The sequence below is a fragment of the Anopheles bellator genome, chromosome 1 (genome assembly GCF_943735745.2).
Source record: "Anopheles bellator chromosome 1, idAnoBellAS_SP24_06.2, whole genome shotgun sequence".
Taxonomy (NCBI): domain Eukaryota; kingdom Metazoa; phylum Arthropoda; class Insecta; order Diptera; family Culicidae; genus Anopheles; species Anopheles bellator.
In genome coordinates, this window is record NC_071285.1 from 53,212,539 (window position 1) to 53,230,496 (window position 17,958).

Sequence of the window (17,958 nt, forward strand, 5' to 3'; positions counted from 1 at the left end):
ATTGATCCACAATTCTTCACCGCAACTAGAGTCTGATATTCTCACGTTCGAGTCTGGCCGCTACTGTAGCATTCTACGCCGTGCGTTACTACCACAAAAGTCTTCATCTTTCTTTGCGCAACCTATGGAACTGATATTAGGATCTCTAGATGCTGCAACAAACCCCCTAATTGGTAAAAGCTAACAAATTCCGCTACCGAACGGCACCCCGCCGGGCACGGCCACAACCATTTCGCGGTCAACTTTTGCTAGGTCTGCACTTTTTCGCAGCCCACAGAGCCTAGCGTACGTTTGGTGCACGTGTTTGATAAACTTGTTACAATGATAACACAACATGTTCGATCTGCCAAAGTTGTGTTCGGTTATAGATTTCTTAACTCGTTTGTTTGTTGTGGTATTTGATAAAATACTATATGCTTAGTCATGCGCATTTTCTTCCTTATTTTAATCTTTGATCTATGCACAGAGTTCATATTTAATCGGAGTCAATGTTATGATCAGTTTTATGTTTCTGTTTTTGAGATTTGACCATTTCATATACTACTGCTTTCAGTGGCTGCAATATTTGGTTACAAGTGTCGTCTACGATCTTTCTATGTCCTGGTGGTCGAATGGAGAGAGAGAGAAGCAAAGGATCGCCACCCCGGATGAGGGTGGGGCTCAGTTCTCTACACATGTCGTGTAATAAAGGGAGTAAAAACGTACATACAGAATATTTTTTTCCAAAATTCGAAGACATTCCTTCCCGACAAATATACACACACAAGGCGAACAACAAACAGATACCACAATATTGTTCATGATGGCACACCGTCACAGACAGCACACAAAGAACACCGTACAAGGGAAGGAATACAGTTAACAGAAACACGAGCCGAAGGAACACGGGTCAACAGGCGACCGACGTTAGAGACGACATGTTTTGTTCAATATCCAGATTATGGCGATACCTTTTCCTCTCATTTTGATACATTTGTTTAAAAAGTATACTTTTAAAATGCTCGAGCCACTTCGCACCGTCCGTCTATTATCTAAATTATATATTACAATGGTACAATTAGTCACCACGTTCTTCGTTTTTAACATGCCCGCCACTACGTTAGTGTGGCTTATATCGGTGTGATTGCCGAGAAAACAAATAAGGAAACTACATAAATGTTAACTAAAGCGTACATAAAGTTACTGAGAAACAAATGGAGACAGCCAATTATTTTTATAAACTAACGAAACTACTACCATGAAAAATCGAAACATCCTCTAACTAAAGCTTACTTTTATTCAATAACCAACCAAACCAAAGAATCCTTTTCATAGACCAACAAACCAAATTTTCTGTTGTACGTTGGAGTACGAGAAACAAAATTCAAATTTTTAATCGATTGATTCACGCAACTGTTTCAAGTGCGGCATTAATGATTCCTGCTGAGTGCCAAGAACGTACCGGGGATCATCTCTAACACGTAAATCTTACTGAAATTAATAGTGGAACTAAACACCGATAACTTAAATGTGAGCTTTGCTTCACTACGTATTGAGTTCACAGTTTCACGTGTTTCAGTTGTTTCGCTTAACTACTCTCATAAGAACACAAGCACGAGCAAGATAAGGGCAAACTCGGCTCGGTGTGTTTGAATAAACATTGGTTCCAACCCGGCGCCTGGCCACTGGTGGGACACAAACAGACGAAAGGGGAATTTTCGATCCTCTCAATCGCCCGTCTCTAAACAACAAACAGTTTTCCACCCATCTTCCATCCAACAACACAGCATCACAACAACCGTGGCCCCTTCGCAGAATGGTGCATCTCCCTGCGTTTTTAAGTGGAGCCTTTGCGCTCCGGACAACGCGTGTGCACGATGCGATGCTTCCGCACATTGCCCCCGACGATCACACCGGCGTTTTCCTTGTCCGGATCGTCGTCCTCGAAGCTGCTCCCCATGCAGGGCGACGTGTTCCCGTCGTCCTCATCCTGCCCATCGCCTGGCCCGCCGTCGGACTGCTGTCCAGCAGTGTGTACAATAATGCCCGGATGGTTCTCGGATTGGGCGTGAATTTCGTGACTTTCGCCCGGCGTCAGACTAGCTAGCGCTGCCAGCAGATCGTGGTTTACGAGTGGTTCGGCTTCCTCCGCCGGTTCCCAACCGGCCGGCGGTGAAGCGGGTGGCGATATGAGAAACTGCTTGACCGGGGCCGGTGGCTTGAGATTGGTGTTCGACACGGGCGTCACCGGTTGCGCCAAGTAGCAGTTGATGACCGACTTGCCGAACGGGTACTGGTGCAGCTGAATGCGGGCGTTGGCCGCAGCGATCGCCGTATCATAGTTGACGCGCAACCGCCGAAAGCTCTTTAACCACTGAAACGTGGTCGTGTCGGAGAACGTTTTGAACAGTTCCTCGAGGCGCGCCTTCAGCTCATCGTTGGTGAATACCTCCGAATGGATGTTGGTCACGATGATCGATGTCGGCAGATCGTCCAACAGATCGTCGTCGACCGGGTTCGATTCGTTGTCGGAATCGTAGGCGCTCGGCAGAGCCGGATGTTCGTTTGGTAGGCCATCGGTCGGATTGATGAACAGATGCTCATCATCCGGTGTCGTTGGATCTGCTACCGGATTGTGTTTACTACAGTCATTCTGCTCGCCACCACCCGTCTGCCGCACGTCAGTCGTCTGTGACATGTCTCTTTCTCTCTCTCTTTTGCTACCACTCTCGCTTTTCTGTTTTCTTCTCTGTCTTCTGTCCCAAGAAGGGGTTTAAATTGATAGCAGTTGAGCCGGCCGCGTTTATGGCTAGGGGCGCCGATCCCTCTCCTTGCTCTATCCACACTCTATGCTCCTCCCCCGGGATTCGTTTCTGTTCTTCTCTCGTGGCCGCAATGCACCACGCAACCACAACACTACGCAACGCTGTTCGATTTAAGAAATGCCGTTTTTGCATCCCGAAGTTTGTGGCATCAGGGGGCGCCCGCGCACACACGACAGAAGAACATAAGTTGGCCCAATTTTTAGTGTTTTTGCAAATTTCACCAACCGGAAGTTACAGACAGAGCCAGAGAGTTGCAGAGAAGAGAAAAAAGATAGGAAGCAAATAGAGAAAAAGAGAGAGAGAGAGAAAGACAGAAAAAGAGAGAGAGAAAGGAGCAATGTCAGATTTCAGGAATAACAAATGCACTAAATATCACGTTTAACTGTGAAATGTGTACTACTGAGAATGTGTTTGCCGTGGGTTTCGCAAGGAATAGCATTTTAGGGTGGGTGAAAATGATGTTTCACATATGCAAACAAGATGCATAGGCCCTTGTGGACTACTTTGGTTACAGTGATGCTGGTGTTTCTGGTTTACTAGAGACAAAGGTGCACTACATCCCAAAAATGGTTTGTGAGCAAACATTCTGGCTGGGGTTGCTAAGGATACCCATTTCCCAAAGTTACTACCATCAGACAAATTACAAAAAATACTACATAGCTCAGTTGCCAAATTGATAGTGCCATCCCTCGACCCATTTTTGACTCTTATGTTCATGTTCTCATGCCAAATTGCTGGAGTTCGATACCCCGAAAGTTTTGTGAACATGTATTCCGCCTGGTTCATGTTTCGGTTTGACGGCTTCCACTGCAGCATGCTAGATGCCGAATATGATGACAACTCGCATAGCGGAATGATTCGCGTTGTCGTTAATAACTCTAGTTTTAATAGTGCTAGCCATGCATTCGCTCTCTCTCTCTATTTTTCTCTCTTGCTTTCTCTTGCTCTCTGTTTCTCTTTCTCAGTTTTCTTTTCACTTCATCGCCACGGAAGCATAAACGTTACACGCAGATTAAATTCAATTAAAATATCTCACATAGATAAATTTGCGATCGATGTCGTGCTCCCAATTACAGTTACTTTGAAACGCTACACGTTAACGATCCAACTTGGGGCTGATACAATCATTATTGGAACAGGCAAGGACATCAAATTTTCCATTGGAAAGCAAAATTTTTATTGATTTTACACTCTGTGAAAATCGTACCGTAGTTATAGCATTTAGCAAGGAAAAGCATCCAAATCATTGCCCGCTTGAACTCAACACGGCACGGAACTACCGTAGTAACATGAACATAAATTCTTATCTTATCTCAATTCTGTTAGGTAGCATCGTTACACTGCGGTGACGTAAATTGGAATTTGAGGTGAGCCGTCCCCGCAGGATGGTTGGGGGATGCGAGTGAACAAAGTTATCGAAAACTTTTCATCGCTATTGATAAAAGTGTTCACTCATGAAGTATACCAGCGAGTTTCAGTCAACTCGTTACAATGGTTTGGTGATAATATTTCATTTGGTTAATATCACTCCAAAGAGCAGACGCGACCGGCCTCGGCGATCAGCATCATCATGATCGCCGGACGAAAAAACACTTCAATCACATAAATGCCGTTAGACGTCCGCTGTTAAAAGGCCGAATCAACGGTACAGTAGCTTACGCTTGGTAATACTTAAAAATAGCCCACCGCCAGATGATGACGTAATCGGGCGTGATGGCACGGGTTGTGGCCTCTTTGCTCCACTGAAATTCCATATCTACCAGACTGGAGAATGCAAACCACAAATGAACAGGGCCGTACCCAATTAAATAATTTTACACTATCGAAATAATGTAATCAAACAAATGTGAAAACAAACAAAAACACCATCTTTACCGCAATGTTGACAAAGTGTCAGCCATACCAACGTGAGTAGCCTGTCCAATCAATGCGCCAGAGTATGTATTAAGTCTAGTGCCAATGCCTCTGTGAACGCAAGGTTGTGGAAAATATCGATTTTTCACACCGCACACCCCACGGGACAGTGGAAATCCCGAAGCGAGTATCTCGCTGACTGGCGGTGGAATAATTCTTTGACCGCTTTCGACGTGCACGAAGATGAACAGCATCCGCATTAGGTGCATATAACAGCTCCAAGCGAGCTACATTTTTCGTCTAGCAGGGTGTGTCCAGTTGAATTTGGAACAGTTTTTTGTCACCTCTGATCTCATCCAATTCCCAGCACGAACGGGGCCCGACATACCGCAGCCACACACACGCGCACACACAACACGGCGCTCGGATCGAGTTGCGAACTGAACTTTGATGCATTTTAGCGCAGTAAAGGAACTCTATTCTACCATTATTCACTGCCCGCTGCACTACTTACAGGTTGGGTTATCGTTCAAACGTTGGCTCCGACACTTTCTTTTCGTTTTCGACACTTTCCACGCGAGCGATATCCTCTCACCGCAATGGCTAACTTTCGACTGTAAAAAATGGCTGCCAGCGTGCGGGCTTCTGTGCGAATGGATAGTGTTTAGCTTTTGCCCCGGGACGCAAGATCTGTCACGAGTGATTTGACGTTTGATGGCATTGAATAACATTCCGGCGCTGAGATTAGTGTTCCTGCGGGTGCAAAAGGAAAATATGGTATTTATTGTAAAAGGATCACTGACTAGCATGGCCAGGTTGCTGGCCTACCGATCGGCAGCCACTCTAGCCAAAACGAGCACTCCACTGGCCGAGCAGCGATGGGATCTGTATGCCGGCGTACTCGTCGAGCGACTGCCGGTCGTCACGAAAACACTAGAGCCGATTGAAGCCAAATTCAAGGTAAAATGGAAAACGCAGAGCTCATTGCTCACATTCTGTAGCTTACACTCGTTTGGTTCGCTTTCAGGAAATGTTGAACCAGATTGAGCTAGAGAACAGTTTGAAGTCGAACCATGAAATGAGAAAAGAAACGGAAAAGCGTCAACTGGAGCTACTGAAAGCGGGCAAAATCGATCTCGACTCGGAAGCATTGAAACAAACAGCCCAGGATTTGGAGGATGCCTACAACGATGAGCATGCCAAGTTTAAACCGGCCCCACGGGTCACGGAGGCCGACCTTAAGAACAATGTCGAATCTACCGACCGTAAGCTTGAAGAAGCGCTGGTGCTTCTTGTGGAGCAAAAGGTGGGAAACAAAAATCATTTTCTGCTGCCGCAGAGCCTACACAAGGCAGGAGAATCAATGCGTGCAACTGCTGAGCGAGCACTGAAGGAATTTGGCGGAGACACGCTTCAGGTCACGTTTTACGGTAACGCTCCGGTGGGATTCTACAAGTATAAATACCCGCCCACCGCTCGGTCGGACACCGTCGGCGCAAAAATATTTTTCTTCCGAAGCGTACTCAAACCAAACTCCGGAAACGCGACTAACAATAAATTCAAGCACAAGTGGTTGACTCAGGAAGAGCTGCAAAAACAACTACACGAGCCATACTACAAGAGCGTATCGCAATTTCTCGTTTAACTCTGCCCCGCGAACATTAGTATAAATATAACACAATTCATTAGAAAATGAATCGCTTTCGAAAGCGTTCAAATATTTATTTACTGCCGATGTCTAAATCGCCGATATTTAAGCTAAAATCGAAAGTCCCTCCGGCTCGTTGCCACTGTTCGAGTTTGCATCGCCCCGATTCCGTTTTTTGATCACGTAAACGCGTTTGTTTGAAAGGCAAATGGTGTAGCTATGCTCGGGGTACACGATTGATATCTTCCGGCACGAGTGCGGCTTGAATAGGGCCGGATCGACGCTGCAAGGGATGGAAAGGTCAAATTAATTCACATTTTTTCAAAGGGAATCAAGAACGATAAAAGACGTACCTCTCGGTGAGTGTGAGCAGGTTTACGATAATATTTGCACTGTGCTCGTCGTTCTCCAGCTCGCCACCGGATGCGTGTACGCAGCCATCGTCGGTGAGGACCAGATACCCCAGCTGATCGGGCACAGGATTACGATCAAGATCCATCGTTGTATTAACGCTGCCACCGTAGCCGTCAGAACGCTGCTGCGAGTGTTTCGAGAGACTACTGATCCTCTGACGCTGCTGAGATTCACAAAGCACTTCAGTAAGGACCGAAGAAAAGGTCTGCCCGCCGGATGATATGGACACCGCTGACGAGAAGCTGCCGCCGCTAGTGACTGCCGAAGCGCTAGCGAGCGTGAGCTGCCCGATGCGGTTGAATTGTCAGATAAAAAAATGGGTAAACAGCCGGAACGCTACCAACAACCAATACTTAATAGTACTCATCAACTAGAGCTACACAACCCAGCGAATGCAGGGATGGACAGTGGGAAATTTAGGAATGTTTGACGGATGACGGACACAACGATTGTTGCAATAATTTTGATTCCGTGATTTTCGTTCCAAACTCGAAAAACAACCACTCGATTAGCGCTGTCTGTCCACTATTGATTTTGTCCGTTTTCTTACTTACCTCCTGGGTTTCTTTTTCGAGGGATCCTTAGGATATCCTTTAGATCGACCTAATCGAAGCACACCCACGCCAATCTGCATTCGAATGTAAACAATCGATCGAGAGACGTTAAAACAACAGATGCACAGTATAGCGAAAGGATTGAAACAATAGCGCTCGGATTGTGTTTATCCCTTTGTGTAACCATAGGAAACAGAGCACAATGCGAAAAACAACGCAAATCTTCCTGGATTTCGAGCAAAGAATGTTTCATCGATTGTTTTCGTTCGCCTACTGCATACATGAGAGAGCTGTCATTTCTTTACGACGGACAACTTTCTTCATTCTGTTTCGGAGTGCAGTTTGTGGGAGTGTTATTGCGACAGAGTTGGTGTAATAAACTTGGAACCGCGATGAGCAACCTCGAAAATACCCTTCAAATCGAAATAAAGCTGGAAAAGGTAACAGAAACGTTGATGGCGCGTACGATTCATCCACTCTTTCGACTAATTTTACTCCATCGTGTTCTCAGGAGAAAACAAATCAAGCCCTGCTCAAGGACCATGTCGAGAAATATTCCGAGTTGACGCAATCCATGTCCAAGATACTGAACTCGTTCGAACAGCGGCTTGGTAAGCTTGAGCAGACTATTCTGCCGGTGTACAACATTACCAAAAACCTCCAGAAACAGCAGCAAAGTGAGTACACCCAAGAGCAAAACAAGGCTTGGCTGAGCTTTACTGAACCGTGATTTTGGATCGTTCAAGATCTCGACAGTACCCTACAATGCATGGAGGAAGTCCTTTCGCATTACGACGCATCGCAGGATGTTTGCAACTTGATACATCAAGGACCGTCGGAGGGCAACATCAGCACATTCCTGGACGGATTGAACAAACTAAAAAAGGCAAAAGACTACTTCCTCAACAACAATCCGCAGAGTGTTGAGCTTGAGAACGTAACGAGCCTGTTCAACAATGGCTGCGAAACGCTCAACAATCATTTTAAATCGCTTTTAAAGAAGCACAGCACTCCGCTGAAACCGGTCGATCTGCTGGACATGATCTACATCGAGGAAGACTCGTCTAACGAGGATTGCCCTTCGATAAAACAACTGCCACCGAATACGCGGGAAGAGCTGAACGTGATAGCGCAGTGGTTAGACAACAATTTGCGTCGAGAGTACGTGCAAATATTTGGCGACGAGCGTTCGGATGTGATAGTGAGATCATTGCAAAATCTAAAAGATCACCAAAAGAGTGGCAGCTGGGGTAATGAACCGCTGAAAGTGCGACACTCGTATGGACGCCCTGACGCTGGTATTAAGAAGACCACGTCCGCCCGTTTGCAGCAGATGTAAGACTTGTAGGCTACTTTGGGTTCCGCATTGATAATCCCTATCACATCACCGTTTTGTACTTTTAGTTTCGAACGGAAAGCCAACAAAATGCTGATGAAAGCATCGCAAACGCTCGGTCAATCAGCTGGACTCGCCATGCGCAAGAACTCCTCTTTCGGTGATATCCTGGCAGCGGAGGAGTATGGCAATGATAATGATCAGGAGTTGGAGAAGTACCTTGTGCTGCTGCTTGGTCTCCAGAAGTTGCTGGTCTGGGAACGTCAGCTGCTGAACGACATAATTCCACCGTCGCGCCACAACGAGGTTTTCTCGCGCCTCTCGCAGCCCTCAATCGAGATGGTGGTGAGGGATGCGGAGCAGATAACGTCGAAAGTGCTGCGTAGCATTTCACGCAAGGAATGGTCCGCGGCGCTCGGAATATTCTCAGCGCTTAAGCACGTTCAGATTTTGCAGCCCGATATCGATCGCATCTGTGATGCGACGCAAAAACAACAGTTATCGGGAGTGTTGAACCGTCTGCAGCAAACGGCTTCAAAGGGTTTGGAGCAGTTTATTGAATCAGTACGGAACGATGCTGGTGGCGGTATGGTTAGCATGACCTCTAGCACCATCAGCTACGGTGGTGGTTCGAGTGTTCCGCGCGATGCAACCGTTTACGAGCTGACATCGAATACCATCTGGTTTTTGGAGCAGCTTCAGGAGCATTGCGACACCATTGGAGGCCTGCTGCAGACGGAAGCCACGTATACGAATGATCTCGACCGTATCGCATCGCATAAGGCGTTGACGGTGGAGCAGAAAAACAAAGCCCTCCTCGGAATCTACGTTCGTAAGTGACAATGAATTTCAGGGTCGTTGCCAAGTCCTTCAATCGATTGCTGTCGATTTTCAGGCAAGGTGCTGGCCGAACTAAACTACACCATTGCAACAAAATCCGAGCAGTATGGTGACCATGCTACGAAGCAGCTGTTTAAGCTCAACAATACGCACTACATTTTGAAATCATTACAACGCTCGAGTCTAATCGATATCGTTGCGCTAACCGAGCATGATTGTGAACGCCGTTATCAAAAGATGATACAGGACCTAAAGAAGGCGTATCTGGGTTCGTGGGCGAAGCTCTTGTCCTACATTTCACCCTTGGACGACATGCCGCGGCCCATCAATGGGAAAGTGAAGGATAAGGAGCGCGCCACCATCAAGGAACGGTTCTCCAACTTTAACAAGGAGCTAGAAGACGCGGTTAAGACACAGCGAGCCATTTCCGTGCCCGATGTGCTGCTGCGGGAAGGTATCAAACGGGACAACACGGAGCACATCGTACCGCAGTACAATACTTTCTTCGAAGTGTAAGTGGTAAATGGTGCATAGAAATTACGCGGCAATAACATTTTGTTCCCATTTTGGCAGCTACTCTGATGTGCAGTTCAGCAAAAACCCTGAAAAGTATGTAAAACATCGGCCCTCCGATGTCACAACTATGCTGAACAGCTTCTTCGATGACACCATCTAACGGCGGAAACGGAGTTAAAAATAAAATATCCCAATATTACACTTTTCTTGGTTTTCCAATAATATTATAACTGTCGTTTCTTTGAAATAATGCTATATTGAATAATGCTGTTTGAAATGCGTGTCGAGCAACGGTACAATTGATATTCTGAATCCTTTGGCAGCACTGCACTGCTCGAACGGTGCTCGAGAATGTGACTAATGAGGAGCCAGAGCATTACAAAGTTAACCACGGAACAACACATAACTCAACCCGTTCGTCTCCGTTGAATCGTTTTGTATCGTCCCGCCATCGAAAATCAGATCAAATTAATGATAAGTGTACGATAAAAAGAAATTTTGCAAAACTCAGTTTTTCGGTGCCCTTTGGCAGATTACTGAAAATCAGCGAGTTAACACACGAACCTTGCGAATTTGGTGCGTATTTGGTGAGGTCCCAGTGTGAGACAAGAGGCAAGAGAAAAAAAGCCACAGGGAAGAATACAAACAAAACAAACGCGAAACAAAATTCTAATCATGAACAACAAAGGAGCCAATGGTAAGCTCTTCGAATTGCTTTTGTGTTAAGCAAAAAAATGTAGCCTTTCAGAAAAGGGTCGGCTCTCAACTTCACGTAACACGATTGCGCTGGACGTGAGGAAGCCAATGGTCCTTTGACTTTCCACACCGCACCCGTCACGCACAGAGTTGGATGCGTGGTACTCGCACGATTTATTCCTCTCCATTGTAATCCTGGCGAAAGGGTAGACAAGCGCGTGATTGAGGATTATTTTGTCTTCCGCCATTTTCAGGATACCCTTATGACGCAGCTCAACAAGCCGTTTATCAGCAGTACATGAACAGTCAGGTAGGAGTGAATCACGCTCTCAGTTGCGATTTAGAGAGCTTGAATTCTATCGAGGGTATGCTCCGTTTTCAGATGCCTGTCCACGCACAGCTTCCGCCTTCGTACAACTCGGTGGTCACCAGTATGACGCCGACGTACCCACCATATCCCCCTGGAATGATGCCGCAACCGTTCTACAGCAACAGCTGGAGCATGAATCCGTCCCCTCAGCCACAGTTCGCTCCACCTCCGCCACCGTACGCACCGACGCAGGCAACCGTGGCCGCAATTCCGGCCCAAACGGTCCATCCGTCGATGTATCAGTATCAGCTGGCCGCTGCCCCGCCACAGGCGCAACCACCCCAAGTCTACCAAACTCAAATGTATCCAGTTCAAGTAAGTCTAGAAACCAGCGAACCTGTTCTTTTAATCGTTACTAACTTCTAATCGTTATCGTCCCGTGTTCCTACCGTTGAGCGGCTTATCTGATAAGCTCGAAAGAACAGTGAATTGAAGCATTCACTCTCTTCAACAAGAGGGTTTCATTGATATTCAAGCCTACTTCAAATCGTAACAACATTCTAATTCCTGTGTTTTTTTTTCATTTGTCCACCTTGCACAGGGTGCCATGTACGATGCCGGGGCCCGTTTCGGTAAGTCCGGTGGAGCACCAACGATTCCGCCACCGCCGCCAGGAATCGCCCCGAACGCGGCCCAAATGGCCACCATGCAGGGCCAGCCGGTGGTGATGACGAAGAAGAAGAACAACTTTGTTCACGGTGGTAACGGGAGCGGTTACACGTTCTGGTGAAGTGTGTAAGAGGGCGCCGTGTTCCCTGTTGAGAAGAGCCTTTTGCCGGACCCGGTGGCGTGCCATGGTGTAAGTGCGAACACCCAAACAGAACAATAGACAAAACGAGAAACTGCGACTGGTGGTAGGTATTCACAAGGGGATTGCAAAGCGCGTCAAGTTATCGACCAGAACACGAAGAAACGAATTTGAGCAGAAAGTTGTTACCACAGGTTAATAAGGCATATTTTTCAGGGGGCGAACCACGAAAGCAACGCTGGATCTTGTAAAACTCTTAATGGCAAACAATTATCGTTCCAAAATCTCTTAGAAGGGCGGAAAAATCTTCCTTTGTTTTTGTTCCAAAATATTTTCTGCATTTTTTCCCCATTTAAACATATTGCGATATGTTTCCTTATCCGAATGATGTTTGCTACGACTAGGAAGTACTATATTTTTGTTGTACATTAATTTTTTCCGAAGGTAACCCCTTCATTTAGTTATTTTGCTTTATGTTCCTTTACATTTGGGTTTAGAATATCCGCGGCAAAAGCTACAGAAACAAACCTTCAAACAACGGTGTGTTCAATTCAATACAATTACTGTAGAAGATGGAAACGATGGAATAACATTCTCTACGTGCGAAATGTAAAGCACTATCGCTGCTAGACTGCTCAATACAACAAAATGGCCGCGTGCGAAAGGAAGTTATTAGTAAATGGTTGAAGTAAAAGAATGAACTAAACATAAAACTATAGAGTGATTAGAGTGCCCTCTCCCTTACCACGGTTAATAAAATCAAATATCTACCAAACTGGTGTCGACCGACGACGGACACGGGACAATGATCGTTGCGCAAGCGAGGTGAACCATTGTCAGGGGCAGAAGAACCATATTCTATATTCACAAAACGGCCCAAAACATCACAAGGTTCGATTCGAGACAGAAAACGGGACGGAAAAAACAGTTAGCGAGCGCGAATAGTTCAACAAATCTGCAAACAAATCTACTCGTAAAAACAAATACAAAAGTATCAAAAAACCTTAGATCAAACAGCAACACTATGAGCAATCTTGAAAAGCAAACAATACAATTGAGGTGCAATGTAGAGGCCATTATTCGTTAAACAATTAGAAGGGTATCTTTTGTGGACACGAACGAGATCGTTACCTTCGTGGAACGACTCTTGCGAAAACGACGTGAGAATTGAAAAGCCATCCCGGGCACGTCGGACCAATCATACTTCATCGGACCACTTAAACACCTTTGCTGGTTACTAAATCAACACACATCCAGACACACAGACGCACAATGAGGAGTTTAGAAATGGGATCGTGACCCGGGATCGAGAATGCTGGGCTGGAAATGATTGCATGAAAAGCGACAACTCGTGGTGGGTAGGAAAAGTTGGTTCGATGACGGCGCAAACGGAAATGTAAAAAACAAAACCACGAATAAGAAAATTAACGTAAAAAACTCCCGAAAGTGATTTAGTTTGGCTGAGAAACTTTATTCCAAAAAATATATATACTTATATATAATGATATATACTGAACCGACAATTGGAAAAGGGTGCGAAACACGGAATCGGAAATATAGTCATATATTGTTTATTGCAATACGCTCGGATTGTGATGTGAAGACGAGCTCGGAGAGTGAAGCCACGTGAAAAGTTCTAGCATATAACCAAAAGCACAAAGAAAGGATAAAATGGTCAAAAGAACTATTTGAGGCGGCATGTATTGATGGACTTTGCCGCGACACATAGGCAAAACGAAACCAAACCGGGGTTGATGTAACGAAGAAAGGGCATTGTAATTTTGGTTTTGATCTTGCTACGGACATAAGGCACCGTTAAAATCATGGACAGAAAGACAGAGAAAGGCTCAAACAGGAGGCAAACAGACGAGGCGTGCAAAGTATTTTTTCAGGCTGTTTGCGATTTATTATTTTTTGTATTAAATCGTTTCGAAATTTATCCAACTATAACACTCTACATACACATATTGTATCTCACATTAAACAAAACAAGCAAATACTACACGACGACTGTGTCACACTCTGTAGTTCTGTTCCTTCGGAAGCGAAACTGTTGTTTCGCGTGTAGGTTTTTTTGCGTATTGCGAGGAAAAATACAAAAAAACTGAAAAAGTATTTCAAAACCGAAAGAAGTATGAATAAAGAAAAGCCGCAAGGAAAATGTGCGTTTGTAGGGGCGTTTGTCGAAAGAGGACAGAAGGGAACACGTTTATGGTAGACCATACGTAAGTTTATGGAATGATCGATTGTGGTAAGATGCACACTTTTGAAAGCAGTAACAATTAACCAAGCTACGCCACTAAATCCTGAGATGATTCTTACTTCTGCTGACGGCGTGATTTTTCACCGCTCTTCGTCGTCGTCGTCGTCACTTCGATCTCCGCTGTTGGTTGTTTCTCGTTTTTGTGATCTTCCACCGTGTCCGGTGCACTTGCGGAAGACAACTCGGTCTTGTTCAGTTCCTCTTTGTCAGATTTCGAATCACCAACCTTTTGGTTCGGTTCTTTAGCATCCATAACGCGGCGCCGTTTAGTGGCTATGGGGCACTCCTCCACTGGTTCGCTTTTCACATCTTGTGTCGCCCGGTTCTGGCCACTACCATACGTTGCGGCACTCATTAGTTGCTGGTTTTCTACATTTGGCTTCATTTCGAGGTTAGTTTCGGAACCGATTTGTTCCTCTTCCGCTGCTTCGTGTTTCGGTGATTTCGCCCCGATAACACTGACCGGTAGCTTGTCTTCTACATCCTGCCACAATTTTGCGATGGCGAACGCCATTTCCGAGGACTTTGTTGAATCTTTCGGAGTATCCAAGGTTGGTAACGAATCGTGCGCTACATCGTGCGCTATCGTGACATTGTGCTCTACCAATGGTTTGGTCAGTTCCGCCTCTCGGTCTTGCTGCTCCTGCTTAACGATTGCCGATATCTGATCTTCTACCTCCTTTTGCTGTCGCTCGAGAGCGGCACGGGCAGCGCGTGTGTTACGAGTACGCGGCGATGACGCTACGACAGCAGTTTCCTGTTTGATGCTCTTTCGGATGCCTTCCGTTTTCGGTTCAACCAATTTTACGGTGGTCTGCTCTGAGCTCTCAGCAACGTTATTCTGACCCTGTTCATCAGCACCGTTAGGTTTATCCGTTGAAGCTCCCGCTGTTCCGATAGAGATCTTTTCATCCACTGCAACAACGCTGAGTTCAACTTCACCCTCCGATTCCGATTCATACTTTCGCTTGTTGAACGTGCGCTGTGCCGGCAGGTCGACGTGTAACGGGCAGGTCGCATTCTCGAACAATGTCGCCAACGGTTCCTGGCAGATAACGCCACCCCTCTCAATGCCACATACGCGGAACAGTACCTGCTTTTTGTCCTCCAAGATGTGCTTGCGACAGAACTTGCAGCACGGTAGCGTCCGGTCGCCACACTTTACGCCACCCTCGGTGAAGGCACACTTCGGCAGGGACGGCGGTTTCTGCTGCAACCCCTCGGTCGCTTTGGCACGCTTCTCAAGGTACTTGCGCTGCAAGATCGATTCCACGCCGTACTTACGATGATAGCGATTGAGCCCCTTCAGCTTCGCGTACCGCTGTCGCTCGCGGGGCGTTTCTTGGATCTGGTCGTAGATGCTGCAGCGCGTTTCGCGCTCTTTGCGCAGATCTTGCAAATAGGTCCGTCGCTTGTCGCAAAGAACGTGCTGTAACCGGTGCAGCTGCTCGACGTACAGGCTCTGCAGACGTGTCAGTTTCTCCTTCGTGATCCGGGTCACCTCTTCGGCCGTATAGATGCCGGCGTGCTTCAGCGGATCGTCTCCCTGCGAGTCGACACTTTCATTGTCCGAGTTATCCATATCGTGGCCCTTCCAGGAGCCACCGTACGTCGGTTGCAACGTTTCCTCCTCATTCGAGCTCGAGTCGGACGCGTAATCGAGAACGATGCGCCTGGAATCGTTGATCGACGTGACGTCCACATCGACTGAAAAAGAGAGAAAAAAAGGGAATGTTTTAGTTTTCCAACGTTTTACGGGTGATTTTGGTCAACTATCGTCTCATCCGTAACCAAAACAGACAAAAATAATTTTAATAAAATAACCAGAAATGAACAATTGGACCATTGTTCCAGGGCCTCGAGCTCGTCATCCTACAACCATGAATGGAGAACGATTCTAGCGCCCGTTACGACGAGCGTTTGATGAATCGTGAGCATTTTTCGTTTCGTGTTAGATCGCTTGACCCGGAACTCGGTTCCTGCTTCAGACGCAAAGTAAACTTATTTACTCGCGTCAGCTGCGTTCACTGTTGTGCTATAAAAAGCCATTTGCAGGCCTCCAATGCCCGTTGCAGACACACTAAAGCAAGAAAATGAAAGGACTCGTACTGCTGACACTGCTGGTAGCGAGCACGGCTTTGCTGGTCCAAGGACAGGCGGACAACGTTGTGATCACGGCAAATAACGACGGAACGATCACCGTCTCAACTCCCGATGGCTCGTCGAGTGTCACACTCGATGCCAGCTCGCCCGATCTTCTCTCGGAACTGACAACCATCATCAACTCTCTGCTCAACAACACGGACTCGACGACGGCTGCAACAACGGCGGCAAGCACCGCTGCTACGACCGCTGCTACGACCGCTGCTACGACCGCTGCTACGACTGCTGCTACGACTGCTGCTACGACTGCTTCCACGACCGCTGCTACGACCACAACGGCCGCACCAGCAACCACAACGACCCGAGCGACCTGTGGCAGTGGTCCTGGAAGTCCCGTTGTTGGAACCGGAATCGGTGGAGGGTTTGGAATCGGAGCAGGCATCAAACTTGGAGTCGGTACGGGACTTGGAGTCGGAATTGGTGGAGGACTCAGAGTTGGTGGAGGCATTCTTGGCGGACAGCCAAATGGACTGCCCGCCATCGCTAGCGGGGTCGGTAACGCACTGGGCGCTGGCCTCAATCTCGCAGGCAATTTGGTATCGGCAAAAACTAATCTAGAAGGCTTCGCTGCAAATGGCCTTGGAACGCTTGGTGGCAAGCTTCTGCAAACGGCTGGCAATGTTGTCGGAACTGCTGCCGCAGGTCTAGGCAGTGTGGTAGGTGGTGTGCTCGGCGCCGGAACTGGTCTCGTCGGAGGGTTGCTTAACGCTGGCTCCAACACCGTGCGTAGTGGGCTCGGTGCCGGTACCGGTTTGGCCGGTAGCGCATCCGGATCCGCTGGGCTCAGCGTAGGTGCCGGGATAGGCGTTAATGCTAATATTGGACGCCCTGCGTTGTTCTTGGGCTAAATAACACTTATTCCACAGTCCACAAAATCGGCAATATAATCCAAAATATACATGCAGAAAACATGCCTGCAAGCATTGAATATGAACAGTTGGCTTGGTCTGCCCAAACACATACCGAATGGATCGACGGACGGTGTAACAACGTCCAAGTCGTTATCATCGTCATCCTCGTGGACAGTGATTTTCAGCGGCGTGTTCCCTTGGCTGTGCTGCTTGATTTTGTCAACCTTCGCGTGGTGGGCCAAACTGTGGAGGAGCGTTTCCGTCGTCTCGACCGGTACCAGCTTGCCGATCGTTGATTTCGTCTTCGATAGCTGCGTTTGGCGGCTGTGCTCAAAGCAGTAGTTGGTTCCGTAATCCTTCTTGGCGTCATACTTGGGTGACGGTTCCACGCACCGTTTTCCGTTGGCGTAGTAGTAGCCGCACTGCTTATATGGCGCATCCGGTTCTTGCAGGATGTGCCGGAAACAGAAGGCGTACGAATCTAGTCGCGGTAGGGAACACTCGTACAGTGTGTACGAACAGGACTTGGCTTTGCGTTCTATGTCCATGTATATCTGCGTACGCACGTTCTTGTCGTGCTGGTCTGTGGTGCTAGCGTTGCTGCTGCTAACGGTGGCCACAGCAGAGCGCATCGGCTGTGGCTGGGGTCCCATCGTTTCAACAGAAGATGCGAAAACACGAAACAATTCCGGGAATTTCGCAATACAAAACTAGTTCACAAAGAGTTCTTTCCCGAGAATGACGCGCTTGTGACAAATCATGAAATCGCACGCACCAAAGGCCTTTCCCGAAATGGCTGCGTACGGGAAACGGCTTGTTGGTTGCGTGCAAATGAGAAGTCTTGCAAAAACTATCGTTCCACATCGGAAAATGATGCCCTCTCTCGGCATCATGATCATAT

The 17,958-nt window shown here is 47.1% G+C and overlaps 6 protein-coding genes across 13 annotated transcripts; 3 read left to right on the top strand and 3 right to left on the bottom strand.

The window, feature by feature from the left end:
- Positions 1-12: 12 nt before the first annotated feature.
- LOC131209101 (protein sarah) lies at positions 13-5,266 on the bottom strand. Of its 2 annotated transcripts, none has more exons than XM_058202092.1 (2): positions 5,173-5,266; positions 13-2,905 (listed from the first exon to the last, which is right to left on the bottom strand). In XM_058202092.1, the coding sequence occupies exon 2, from the start codon at positions 2,675-2,677 to the stop codon at positions 1,817-1,819; it is 861 nt and encodes a 286-aa protein (XP_058058075.1). In that variant the 5' UTR covers positions 2,678-2,905; positions 5,173-5,266; the 3' UTR covers positions 13-1,816. The 2 variants fall into 2 exon arrangements, with proteins under 2 accessions (XP_058058075.1, XP_058058083.1); XM_058202100.1 differs by lacking the exon at positions 5,173-5,266 and adding an exon at positions 5,003-5,048.
- Positions 5,267-5,401: 135 nt separating this feature from the next.
- Positions 5,402-6,331, top strand: LOC131216590 (large ribosomal subunit protein mL46). The gene is made up of 2 exons (XM_058211121.1): positions 5,402-5,618; positions 5,686-6,331. The coding sequence occupies exons 1-2, from the start codon at positions 5,433-5,435 to the stop codon at positions 6,301-6,303; spliced, it is 804 nt and encodes a 267-aa protein (XP_058067104.1). The 5' UTR covers positions 5,402-5,432; the 3' UTR covers positions 6,304-6,331.
- A 63-nt stretch (positions 6,332-6,394) lies between these two features.
- LOC131216557 (ragulator complex protein LAMTOR4 homolog) lies at positions 6,395-7,494 on the bottom strand. 5 transcript variants are annotated; one of them, XM_058211077.1, is made up of 3 exons: positions 7,275-7,494; positions 6,660-6,880; positions 6,395-6,589 (listed from the first exon to the last, which is right to left on the bottom strand). In XM_058211077.1, exons 2-3 carry the CDS (start codon positions 6,803-6,805, stop codon positions 6,412-6,414), a joined length of 324 nt encoding a protein of 107 aa, XP_058067060.1. In that variant the 5' UTR covers positions 6,806-6,880; positions 7,275-7,494; the 3' UTR covers positions 6,395-6,411. The 5 variants fall into 5 exon arrangements, with proteins under 5 accessions (XP_058067060.1, XP_058067057.1, XP_058067055.1 ...); XM_058211074.1 differs by having other exon boundaries at positions 6,660-6,883; XM_058211072.1 differs by having other exon boundaries at positions 6,660-7,003.
- A 99-nt stretch (positions 7,495-7,593) lies between these two features.
- Positions 7,594-10,158, top strand: LOC131214724 (exocyst complex component 7). The gene is made up of 6 exons (XM_058209060.1): positions 7,594-7,714; positions 7,786-7,951; positions 8,021-8,609; positions 8,679-9,442; positions 9,506-9,962; positions 10,024-10,158. Exons 1-6 carry the CDS (start codon positions 7,667-7,669, stop codon positions 10,124-10,126), a joined length of 2,127 nt encoding a protein of 708 aa, XP_058065043.1. The 5' UTR covers positions 7,594-7,666; the 3' UTR covers positions 10,127-10,158.
- A 204-nt stretch (positions 10,159-10,362) lies between these two features.
- LOC131205727 (DAZ-associated protein 2) lies at positions 10,363-13,941 on the top strand. 2 transcript variants are annotated; one of them, XR_009156758.1, is made up of 5 exons: positions 10,363-10,663; positions 10,917-10,972; positions 11,045-11,347; positions 11,574-11,886; positions 11,997-13,941. XR_009156758.1 is itself a non-coding variant. In XM_058197956.1 (4 exons), the coding sequence occupies exons 1-4, from the start codon at positions 10,642-10,644 to the stop codon at positions 11,760-11,762; spliced, it is 570 nt and encodes a 189-aa protein (XP_058053939.1). In that variant the 5' UTR covers positions 10,363-10,641; the 3' UTR covers positions 11,763-13,941. The 2 variants fall into 2 exon arrangements, 1 of the variants encoding a protein (XP_058053939.1); XM_058197956.1 differs by having other exon boundaries at positions 11,574-13,941.
- LOC131205726 (uncharacterized) lies at positions 13,318-17,776 on the bottom strand. Of its 2 annotated transcripts, XM_058197955.1 has the most exons (3): positions 17,170-17,776; positions 14,602-15,750; positions 13,318-14,523 (listed from the first exon to the last, which is right to left on the bottom strand). In XM_058197955.1, the coding sequence occupies exons 1-3, from the start codon at positions 17,708-17,710 to the stop codon at positions 14,099-14,101; spliced, it is 2,115 nt and encodes a 704-aa protein (XP_058053938.1). In that variant the 5' UTR covers positions 17,711-17,776; the 3' UTR covers positions 13,318-14,098. The 2 variants fall into 2 exon arrangements, with proteins under 2 accessions (XP_058053938.1, XP_058053937.1); XM_058197954.1 differs by having other exon boundaries at positions 13,318-15,750.
- Between the last annotated feature and the right edge of the window lie 182 nt (positions 17,777-17,958).